The following is a 12,202-nucleotide window of genomic DNA, read 5'->3' as shown; positions in this document are numbered from 1 at the left end:
ATTGGCCTGGGATTTTTTTTTTTTTTTTTAAGCTCCCCAGGTGATCTTCCCACGTGTTCTCCCAGCTAGGTGTTTCCATTAACGTCACTCATGTTGGGGACTACCTTGTGAGCACAGGAGTACTTCTCTAACCAGGGCCGTATTACAAGCATGGCTGAGCATCAGGACTCTGGAGTCACATGCCTGGGCTCCTCTCTGCTTTGTGATCCCAGGCAATCTCTGTTATCATCTAGAACCTTCAGTTTCCTAATAGGCTGATGAGAATAATTATAATAATGCCTGTAAAAGGGTTAAATCAGATCATGTAATATGCTTGTTACCACAATGCCCAGCACATAGATGTACTTAACAAATGTTAGTTGTTTTTGTTAACATTTTGGTTGTGATTGTATTAGCTTTTTTTCTAATAGGTGGTTTTTCCATAGGACCACACAAGTTAAGTTTAATTTCTTCCACACAGTATTTATTTTGTATCTATACATTGTTTAATGAAGGAAACTTGTAGGCTATCTTGTTTTTAAATTAAAAAAAAAAGATGTTGTGACTGTAGTGATTACATGTAACAAGACTTAGTGTTACAGTAAAAAGATGGCAAGGGTTACTTTTCTAAATATTTAGCTTAGTTTCCGTTTGCTTGGTAAGAAAGTAGCCACAGGGTGGCTCTGTCAGAAACCCACAGATTTCATTTCATAAGGGGCTGAGTGTGAACCATGATTTTTCTAGAATCTCTCTGGCAGGAACCTGCCCAATGATAATTCATTACATCTTTTCCTTTTTCTCAATACTATTTATATAACACCTCTGCAATATTTATGCCATGTAGCTATTGTTTTAAGTATTTGTATAAAAATAAACAAAGAGACATAATTTGCCCCTTCATGCCTGTCATTCAGTCTGGCAAGTCCTTAGAGGGTAGTCTTTCCTTTCTGATGAACTGTCTGCCCCCATCACAAAATGATTGTTCCAGAGGTTAAAACTTTTGCTAAAAACATTAAATTTCTAATGGATATTAACATACTTGCATTTACAAGCAGTGAAATTTGTCCTCTTCGTGTTGTTATTTATGCAGCATTAACCTTTTTCTCCAGATCATTGAGACTGAAAATATGATGGACCGAATTGTGACTGGCTTGTCTGAGTCTAGTGTCAAGGTGCGGTTAGCTGCCGTCAGGTATGAGCTTTAAATGGTCTGAATAAAAACCCTTTGCCGTGTGTTTAACCTGTTTCCTTTCCGGACCTTCAGCAAGTAAGCGCAGAATCCAAATGTTACTCAAAAGTATTCTCAGGTGAACTCATACAGTGTGTAACATCAGTTAACAGAAAAGCTAGCTGAAAAGCCCATGAAGTCCTGAAGTAGTTGAATTAACAATGTCTATAGATATACTTGAAGTGCATATTAGTAATTAGTGAAATGCCAAGCAAGCAGTGTGTTTGAAAAGTAAAAGTTTTGGCTTCTTTTGAAGCTAATTTTGATTATTCTTTGTAGATGTTTGCACAGTTTATCTAGATCTGTGCAGCAGCTTCGAACCAGTTTCCAGGATCATGCTGTGTGGAAACCTTTAATGAAGGTAAGAAGAAAGCAGCAAGTAGCACCCATTCCCACAGAGCCTTTATAGTGAGCCGAGGTAGCTGACAGCACTCCCTGGTGTAGGAGTATGGCTGGTTTTTGTGTGAAGGATTTTGAACATTTATCTCCTCAGATCTGATGTTTTAAGCATCTTTAGATCTGCAGAACGTGTTTCTAAGGTCAGCATCTCAACTGTAACAGGGAAGCAGATGCCTAGTTTTCTTTTATTAAATAAAACTTTACTCATCTGATCTCCCTGTATGGTTGGTATTACACTTTAGATTTCATCCAGAGTCTTTATAATTTTTAGTTACAAAAAGGAAAGGAATCAGTCATTTAGAGGTATAACCTTTTCTTAATCTTTTGGCAATCCCTGGATATTTTTTACCACAATGTTATCTCCTATTTCTCTACACCAAAATAACTTCTTTGGTCTTACGTCTTTCCTTCAGGACAAAAAAAAAAAAAGTTTAGGTCAAATAAATCCGAATCAAGACTTAGATGAGGTGTTAGGTTGCTGCTAATGTTATCCCCCGCTAATGTTACAGAACCGTGGGTCCACTTGGTCTCTGGTCCATCTTCTTTTTTTTTTTTTTAAGTGATCATACACCTTGCATTTAATCGACAGAATTTTTTATTTAAGGTTTTGGTTTTGGTTTTTGGTTTTCATTACCTACTGTGGAAACCTCTTAGGCACAGTGAGGCTACCAAAATTTTTTACTACAGAACTCTTGCCCTTGTCTTAAAGCTTCAGGTTACAGAGGGGCATCATTGCGGTAGAACATAGGGGAGGCTTCAGGCAGGAAAAATATGAAGTGGGCTTTGAAGGAAAAAGGAAGGCAGCAAGATTTTCCAGAGAGAGCAATAGCATGAGCAGAAATATTAAGTATGATCTGTGAAGGAAGCATAAGGATGTCTTCATGACTGTAGTAGAAGGGGTGTGGTGTATGATCACCAGGTGGAAAGAGCTGGACCAGTGCTCTCTTTAGGAAAGCTGTTTTGCCATGGGTACTCTTTCTTGTTTTACATTACACCTTTTGCATAGCAATGTAATCTTGATTTATGGATTCTGTCCATTCAAGATTTTTTTAAATGCTCTCCTATTTCCCAAAATAACTTCCAAATATTTCCTCTGGAGCCATTTTCTCTAATTGCTCAGTTCAGTACCCCTCTATCATGAATCAGAAATGGGGCAACATATTGTTTCTAGCTACTTCTACCCAGACAAAGGTTTGGTGAGCAATCTAGAAGGATTTTGTACACTTGGGTACATGTGAGTATAGTTACTATCAAACCACTACTTTGTTGCACAAAGTATAATACTAAAAGCTTGAGCTTGGAAGTCAATCAGTGATTTATTTCAGATACTTTTAGGTTTCTCTTAGTTCAAGGCTGTTTGCATGCCTATTGATTTTTTTCTCCTTTGGCTTTTCCATGTTTTCAACTGTTGGTTAGCAAACTACAGAAGAGTAGGCGTTAAATTTTAATTAAAAATTTTATTTGTGATTATTTTTTGTCCTTATTTTGGTGAAATTCTGTTTGGTCAGTGTTAGATGTCAGCTTCTGAATTTCAGTGTTGTATCTTATACCACATTGAGTAAATGCTTTTAAAATTTTCATAGGATCTATTCTGTTTTAGTTTATCATTGTTATCTCATTTGAAAATAAAACTTGATAAAAGCACATTAATCTCTATATAACAAAAAGTAGTATTTTTGAAGTGAATTGTATTGAGCAAAGCAACGTTTTAAAGCCTTGGTAGGCACTCACTTATTTCAAGCAATGATTCTAAGTAGTAGAATTTTGGAAAATGATTATTTTTCTTAATTCACAAACATTCATTGAGCACCCCTTTTGTGCAGTGCCATTCAGTTGATAGGGGCCAGGATAAATTAGACCATAGATAGATTCGTCCTTCAAGAAGCTTAAATTTGATAATAGAAAAGGATATTGGCATGACTGCACAAAGAATTTGAATAGTAGATAGTAATAAGGGTCCCAGGAAAGGTCACAAACAAAGGCTGTGGTTATTCAGAGGAGGATAGAATGACTTCTGACTGGAAGGGCTTCAAGGAGGCTTCTGGAATGGGGGTGGCCTTAAAAAATGAGTAGAGTGTGTACCTGAGGGATAAAGGAAGGGCATGGCAAGGGAAGGGAAAGGCTATATGATCTCAGAGGAGGTTGTGGCAAACACAGATCAGGATGCATAGTATATGAGATTTGATCTTCAACCAGCTGATAGTTCACAGGAGAGTTAAAATGCAGTATCTTAAGACAGCTATTTCTATTTTGTAATTTTGCTTATTCTTAACTTGGGAACTTCAGACTTGATTTAGCTCAAGAAAGCAGATAATATATTTAACTCTGAAGTTTTTTGTGATGATCCATTTCCAGTTTGCATAACAAGAGCTTCTAAGATTCCTTTTGGCAATCATGAGGTCTGATCCTGATCTAATCCCAAATGCAGAGGATTTAGTTGAAGTGGAAATTGCATATAAGTGGTGGTGTTTATGAAGCCTTCACCCTTAGAATCTAGAAAAATAGGCTCTGATAATAGCTAATAGTACTAACATTTGTCATTGTGCTCTCTTGTCTTCTGAGTTGAGTGAGAGTCCATGGCAGTTAGTTTGCTATATATCTACTATGTGCCTGATGATAACAGCAATTACAATAATAAATTACCTTTGTAAAAACTTTATAGCCATTACTGTGTGCCAGTTACTGTTCTAAAATCTTTTCATATGTTAATTCTCACAACAATACCATTATCCCCATTTTATAGCCAAGGAATTCATATACTTATTTAGTGTTTTGAGTTGAAATTTGCATTCAGGCAGTCTGTGTCCTTTACTCCCATGTTATGTTGCTTCCCTTAACATTCACCATATCACATTTAATCTTAAAAACTCCTGTCAAGGAAGTGTTGTTTTCTTCAATTCAAAGACTAAGAGAGAATAAGAAATAGGCTCAAGTTCACCCAGCTAGTAAGTGAAGAGGAGGGTTGGAACCAGGGCTGTGATTCCAGTCCTCAAAACCAGTCCCCACATTGCCCTAGCTGTATAGTAGCTTGATTCATCCCTGCTTTGGTCAAACAAGTCCTGCTAGAGACGCACACATCAGAACATTTCAGGCTCTGGGGCAATCTGTGGTTTTATAAGTGGCCTGATATGATAGAGTAAATTGAACTAACTTGTCCTAAAGCAGCTCCATGGTGTTCAAACTTTTCATATAGAGCACCCCCTCCCTGACTTATGTGTTTATCTCTTTCTGTGGCAGCACCTCCCATCCTGGCAGTGGGGCTGTAGCTTCTCCAGCAAGATAGGTGTGAGGGCCTTAGTCATAATTAGAGCACCAGGTGAAGTTTGACACGATCACAAGTGGATCCTTCCTACCTATCCAATATGAAAAGTCAAGTTGAAAGATAAATTGTTTTTGGGTTCTCATTTGTTCTTAGATCTCACCTCCATTGTTCGAAACCATTAATAGCATCCCTTTTTTAAATTCCATAGGTTTTACAAAATGCACCAGATGAAATCCTAGTAGTAGCATCTTCCATGCTATGTAATCTTCTTCTTGAATTTTCTCCAAGCAAAGAGGTTAGTATTGATTTTCTCTTCCTAGACTTTGCCCAGTCTACCTAGAACTTAGTCAAATAATTTTCACATTAGTTGACTCTGAAATTTCCAGATTGGGGTGTAAAAACTACTTAAGGGCAGGGGGGCGCCTGGGTGACTCAAGGTCATGATCTCACGGTCGTGGGATCCAGCCTGGTGTCGGTTCCGCAGGGAGCCTGCTTGAGATTCTCTCCCTCTCCCTCTGCCTGTCCCCCGTTCATTCTCTGTCTCAAATAAATAAATCTTAAAAAAAAAAAAAAAACAAAAACAGAACTACTTCTGAATTGTTTGGTGGTGTGTGTGCAAATAAAATAATTTTAAAATGTGGTTTAATTTCCTGTTCTCCCTTTTCTGCCTGGCATGTGCAACTTATTTAAAGGATATTATAGTTTATAGTTAATCTAAACTGCCTACAACTAGAAATCTAATTACAAAAGTAATAGATTATTTTCAAACTGTATATACTAAAGAATAAATTAAGGGTCAATTTTGTAAACCAGGATTGTAAGTCATTTCAGGGAGATTACTGCTAGAAAATAATCTTTTTACCTTTTTGGTGGGGGAGGGAAGGGGCAGACGGAAAGGGAGAGAGAGAATCGTAAGCAGGCTCCACACTGATCACGGAGCCCAACGTAGGGCTCAATCCACAACCCTGAGATCATGACCTGAGCTGAAATCAAGAATCAGATGCTTAACTGACTGTGCCACCCAGGTGCCCCAGGAAAATAATCTTTTTAATGTTTAATGTTAATGGTAGTTGTTTGGGGAGGGATTACATGTGGGAATATTTTTTCCCTTTTATACATTTTATAAATTTATTTGAGCATGTATTTTTGTACTAGGGAAAACTACAATAAACTTTAATAAAGGAGGGAGGGAACCTTACAGAGTTCGTTTCATCATGTTAAAATATCTCTGGTCTGCCCAATTGTGAGCTGAGGTTTAGACACTATCCTTTATTTAGTAGTTCCATTTTGATTGAATTTCCTTTTAGCATTGTAACACCTGTAGGCTTCTGACTGGTAATTAGGAAAGCATTTAGTAACAAGGTCGAGGTTCAGAGACAGTTATTCAACAAGCAGAAATCTTGGAACAAAAGGGGAGAGACTGGTAGTTACTCTGAAGGAAGAGAAAGTCGAGACAGGATGCCCGAGTTCCCATCTGTTTTCCTCTGCTCTGGTGGTTGGGGTTTTGGCATGATGATGATCTGGTTGCAGTCAGTACTATACCATTAATTACCCTGAACAGCACTCATATTGCCTCAGATCCACTTTCAGCATATATAGATGGGGTCTGGTTAGAAGTAAGGTAGATGAGCTCAGACGTAGGGTCAATAATACAATTGATTTGTGTGTGTGTGTTAAAAATAAACTGGATCCTGAACTGGAAGGGAAGGAAATGCTATAAAAGCACTTATTTCGCCAGTTGACAAAATTGGGATATGGGCTATAGATTTGATAAAAGTATTGTTTTAAAGTTCTCTGAATTTGATAACTGTTCTGTGATTCTAAGAGAATATCCTTGTTCTTAGGAAATATACATTGAAGTATTAAGGGCAAAGGGGCATATGATGTATATGTTCTACTTTCAAATGGTTCAGAAAAAGATGAAGAATGTAGATACGGGCATACAGAAGGAGATAATGATAAATACGGCAAAATGTTAAAAATTGTTGGATCTGGGAAAAGAATATGTGTTAGAAGCACCTTACGTTATTCTTGCTACTTCCTAAGTTTGAACTTACTTCAGAATAAAAACCAAAACAGGAGGTGGGGAGATGGGCAAAAATGGATGAAAGGGAGAGGGAGATACAGGCTTCCAGTTATGGAATGATGAGTAGGTTTGGGGAGTAATAGGGATTGTAATAGCACTGTATGGTGATACATGGTAGCTACACTTGTGGTGAGCATAGCATAATGTATAAACCTGTCAAATCATTATGTTGTACATCTGAAACTAATGTAACATTGTGTGTCAACTATACTCGAAATTTTTAAAAAGAAACAAAATCAATTTGTACAAGTAGAGGAATGTATATCCTTCAAAATGTCATCTTGAAAGTCACTGCCCTTTTTCTCCCTACGTAAGTCTGAACTGCTTAAGACAGTTCTAGAGTCCACTTGAAAGGGGGCCTTTTAAACGTTCATTGGTGACAGTAGATCAGTCCTCAAAGGTGTGAATTTTTTAGAAATTATCTAACCCTGTTTTCAGCCAAGGATCATAAATAAAATGAGTAGTCAAGCTAAAGCATGCTATTTTAGGTGGAGAATGTGATAGGACTATAGAAGTATACAACTGTTTTGCTTGTACAATTGATAGTCCTGAAAGTTCTGAAAAATGGGTTCTGCAGCATGTTCCAAATAACATTGACAGTTGGAAAGAAGATAGTTTGGTTTGTAAGTTCCATGTAAACCAGCTATGTTGTCATAGTCCCAGCTTGTAAAGGACACAAGGGATACACCCATGCACCATGCAGGAAGTGAGTGTCTCAAAGGACAGTTAGGAGAGTGTGGAATTAGATAGTGGAATCATAAGGGCATGTGCAGAATGTACAGAAATTAGGACAGCTCCTGAGTCAGAGCTACAAAGAAAAGAGAAATTACTAGGACTATTTTGGTTTTTGAATTTGTGAAAGACCTAATTGTTCTTGCCCTTTTTGTGGTAATTTTTATGTCCACCTCACTCCCTGCTATATGAAAATTGCCTGGAGTTGGGTGAGAGTAGGAAGGAAATCATAAGCAGAGCGCCAGGGTATATATGCACATTTAGTCACAAACCTGACTTTAAAACTGTGCTTTTTTTCCTTTCCAATCACAGCCAATTTTAGAATCTGGAGCTGTAGAACTACTTTGTGGATTAACGCAAAGTGAAAATCCCGCTTTGCGAGTGAATGGAATTTGGGCTTTAATGGTATGTTTACTCTTTTATATAAGTCATCATTTGTAAAGAGAATGGAGCTGTTATCAAAGTTAAAACTAAAGAATGAAATGTCTGAAAATGTCTGAAATTTGTTTTTATTTATTTATTTATTTTAAAGATTTTATTTGTCAGAGAGAGAGGGAGAACAAGCAGGAGGGGACCACAAGGCAGAAGGAGAAGCAGGCTCCCCACTGAGTAAGGAGCCTGACGCGGGGCTCGATCCCAGGACCTCGGGATCACAATCCAAGCCGAGGGCAGGCACTTAACCAATTGAGCCACCCAGGCGCCCCTGAAATTTGCTTTTTAATAAATGTTGCTATTTTGGCTCAGTTTTCTAATGACCTCAGACCTAGAAGACTTAGTATTCAGCTTTTGGATTTGAATATAAGCAAGTTATGTGGCCACTGTGTGCCACAGTTCTCCTGTTTATTATTAAAGAAAAGCAGACAGGTGTTAAAATTGGACATCTAATTTGGGAAAAATAAATTTTCCTCGTCATGAATATATTGATAACCTGCTTAGAGATATCTGCTTGATAGAGCCTTTTCAGGTCTCCTGTGCTCTTTATAACAATTCTGAAATAAGCTAGGGAGTATTCATATTTTACAGATGAGTAAACTATGCACAAAGTGATTAAATAACTTGCCCAGGGCAACAGAACTGATGCATAATTAACAATTTCTTAACAATTTCAAGTAAATAATTTATAATAATTAAATCATAAAACTATATAACTATGAAGTCAAAACTATGTAATTTAAAATTCATTAAAATATATTGAAGTTAAAATTTACATGGATTTCTTCAAATGTAATTATAGTAGTTATAATTTAATTAGTATGTACCAGCCACTAAGCAATGTGTTTATCTCTCATTGTTATCTCTAATTCTTATTTTACGTTATATTGGTTTATATCCAACTCGCAGTTGGGTACCTGGGGCTTGGAGGGTAAATGAATCATCCAAGGTGTCACAGCTAATAAGTGATGACAGTGGGTTCTGAACCTGTTTCAAACCCATATTCTTTTACCCTGTTCCGTGTATACCTGTTGTCTTTTCACACAAATTTGGGATAGAAATAATCATTTTCTAAAAAAGCACCAAATCGAATAGTTTCAGTTATTTTTCTCCTAAACTTTGCATCAGCTTTTAGCACTTCTCTTTGTTGAAACTCTTTCCCAGGACTTAATTTTTTTTTTTTAAACCTCATTTTCTACCTAGCCCCCTTTTCAGCCTCCTTCTCAGGGAATATTTCCCCATTTTCAATTCCCAGTTTCCAATTCCCCTTACACTTCAGTTTCAGGGACTTCATCTACTCTCATGGTTTCAGCTCCCCTTACTAGAAGTTACCTTGAGATATACATACCCAGACATAATTAATTGTTCCCTATACCCCACCCAGGTCTATTACTTAAATGGCCTATGAGACTTCATTTGAGGCCTCCCTGGGCCCCTGGGTGGCTCAGTCGTTAAGCGTCTGCCTTCGGCTCAGGTCATGATCCCAGGGGCCAGGGATCGAGCCCCACATCGGGCTCCAGCCCCGCATCGGGCTCCCTGCTCTGCGGGAGGCCTGCTTCTCCCTCTCCCACTCCCCCTGCTTGTGTTCCCTCTCTCGCTGTGTCTCTCTCTGTCAAATAAATAAATAAAATCTTAAAAAAAAAAAAAGACCTCCCTGATGTGTACAATTTTATTGTTGAAAATTGAACTTACCGTCCCACCCTCAAATCCATATTAACTATCTTATTCTCATTAGTCACCATATAACCAGCTGCTTTCTTCTCTGTCCACCAAGTATAAAACCGTGGAAGCGTGGAATCATTTTTGGCTTGGGTCTCTTGACACCAGCCTAGTCAATACTCTTTTCTCTCTGCCATGCTGCCTCACATCATTAGGTAACTTGATCTTTTGCATGGTTTAGCTCCTCGATTTTAAAAGTAAGCCTGGGGGCACCGGGTGGCTCAGTCTTTTCAGCGTCCAACTCTTGATTTCTGCTCAGGTCATGATCTCAGGGTCGTGAGATTGAGCCCCACCTCAGGCTCTGTGCTCAGCAAGGAATCAGCTTGAGATTCTCTCTCCCTCTCCTTCTGCCCCTCCCCCCACTCACACTTGTGTTTTCTCTCTCTCAAATAAATAAATAAATACAATCTTTAAAGAAAAAAATGTTCCTGTAGGGCAATGACCACATATTGTAGTAAGTCTCAAGTTTACAAAAAATTTTTATACCGAGAGTTGATTTATGAGTTATTTGGCATTTGCTGTGTTTTTATTTTCTTCAGATGTGTTATTATAGCTTCAGGTTAAGCTTGGGTAATCCATAATGTGTCCAGAAAGGAGAAAAAGGAGCAAAATAGATACCAGCCATCTGGGGTTGCTAGTAGGTTGGATGCACCTCCTACCCTTTGGGGATCTTCCTGTATAATATAGACCTGCCATATCAACAACACCCAGCATAGTATTGTGAATACAGTAGGTGTTTCTGTGCCAGTAAAGTTAACAAAACCCACTACTTATTTCCACCCATAATAAGGGAGTGCTTTTTAGTCATTCTCAAAATGGGTGGCATGGTGTAGTTATTAGTAGTAATTTTGTTATTAAAGTACACAGAAGGCGGGGTGTCGGACTGGCTTAATGGGTTAAGCATCTGACTCTTGATCTCAGCTCAAGTCTTAATCTCAGGGTCATGAGTTCAAGCCCCACACTGGGCTCCACACTGGGTGTGGGGCCTACTTTAAAAAAGAAAATGGTGCACAGAAGGCAACTTGATAACCAGAAACATTTCTGAAAAGTAACCAAGCTCATAGTTACAGATAACAGATCAGTGGTTACCAGAGGTGTAGGGGATGGGGGGGTAGGAGAAATGAGTGAACTGTTTTTTCGTTCGGGTTTTGTTTTTTGGGTTGTTTTTTTGTTTTTTTTGTTGTTTTATTTTTTTTTCAGTTTAAATAAATCAAATTTTTTAAAAGAAACAGTAGATTTTGTATTTATTGGATAAATCTTAAGAGGCTCAAATGCCCGTATCAGGAAGTGGTCATATTCCTTATACAGGAGTATATATAGGAGATAGTTATCTTTCTCTTGACAGACAGAATTATAGGTGATTAACAGGAATCAGAAAAATAATATGACTTAAATTATCTGCAACTTCTGTTTATACTTTGAAAATTGTCAGTTACTATCAAAATATAATTTAATAAAGCAAATTAAACATGATTTTTGAAACTTCTTTAATCCTTTCAGAATATGGCATTTCAGGCTGAACAAAAAATAAAAGCAGATATTTTACGAAGCTTGAGTACTGAACAGCTATTCCGGTTATTATCAGATTCAGATTTGAATGTGCTGATGAAAACATTGGGACTTCTTAGAAATCTCCTCTCTACTCGGCCTGTAAGTAAAATCATCCAGGTTTCCACATTAGCTGACCCTGCATATGCAGTGTAAAACATTGCCCTCCCTCACTTCTCCCATCAGCATCTGCCCAGAAGTGTGATTCAAATGCTGTCCCTTCCCAGAGAAGTGAGAAGTCAGTATCTAGACCTGTCACCTTCATAGGTGATCTGGGAGCAGCTTTACCATATAGCCACCTGACCCTCCACTCCTGCACTGCCTGTTCTGTCTCCCTCTCCCTACTCCATGCTGGATATGAGCCTGCCTTGATTTGTTACTTTGTTCTTTCTTGGTTTGCTGGCCAGAATGGGTTTTCTCATACGCTTAAATCACTTACTCTGGGGCCTCTGCTTCTTTCCCTTTAGAGAATCCTTCTCAGTGTTATTCCATAGACCAATCCCCACACTGCCAACATTTACTGGATTGACCTCTGAAGATGTCAGTGTGGAGAACAGTGGATATATGTCAAAGCAGGAGAGGCTGAGCCTTTTTCTGGGGTCCCTCTCGTTGTTCCCTGAGCAACAGTGTCAGTGGCCTTCAGGTAGATGAAGAAACATGGGTGGTTCCTTTTTGCTCCACTTGTTTTCTGAACCTTCTTTGTACATTTGTACCCCACAGTATTAGTAAATCTGTGCCATATTTTCCATGTCTCTGGCTTCTCTTCCCCATCCATTTTTAAGTTCCTTTTTCTTTAATATCTTTGGACTTGAGGATC

General features: G+C 38.2%; 1 protein-coding gene across 5 annotated transcripts in view; it reads left to right on the top strand.

Moving 5' to 3' along the window:
- Positions 1-12,202, top strand: part of ARMC8 (armadillo repeat containing 8) — a 129,252-nt gene that overhangs the window by 75,720 nt on the left and 41,330 nt on the right. For all 5 annotated transcript variants that reach the window (XR_012380435.1, XR_003210140.2, XR_003210138.2 and 2 more), the window contains exons 13-17: positions 1,089-1,171; positions 1,487-1,568; positions 5,077-5,163; positions 7,999-8,091; positions 11,338-11,487. Coding sequence is in view for 1 of the 5 variants with exons in the window: in XM_025881719.2 (XP_025737504.1) it covers positions 1,089-1,171; positions 1,487-1,568; positions 5,077-5,163; positions 7,999-8,091; positions 11,338-11,487 (495 nt within the window). In the remaining 4 variants the exon portion in view is untranslated. The remainder of the gene's footprint in view (positions 1-1,088; positions 1,172-1,486; positions 1,569-5,076; positions 5,164-7,998; positions 8,092-11,337; positions 11,488-12,202) is intronic.

This window comes from Callorhinus ursinus, unplaced genomic scaffold (assembly GCF_003265705.2).
Source record: "Callorhinus ursinus isolate GAN/ISIS: 27379988/994484 unplaced genomic scaffold, GSC_fseal_2.0 scaffold1, whole genome shotgun sequence".
In the NCBI taxonomy this organism is placed as follows: Eukaryota; Metazoa; Chordata; class Mammalia; order Carnivora; family Otariidae; genus Callorhinus; species Callorhinus ursinus.
The sequence above is the reverse complement of the archived record's forward strand: the minus strand, read 5'-3'. Positions and strand labels throughout refer to the sequence as shown.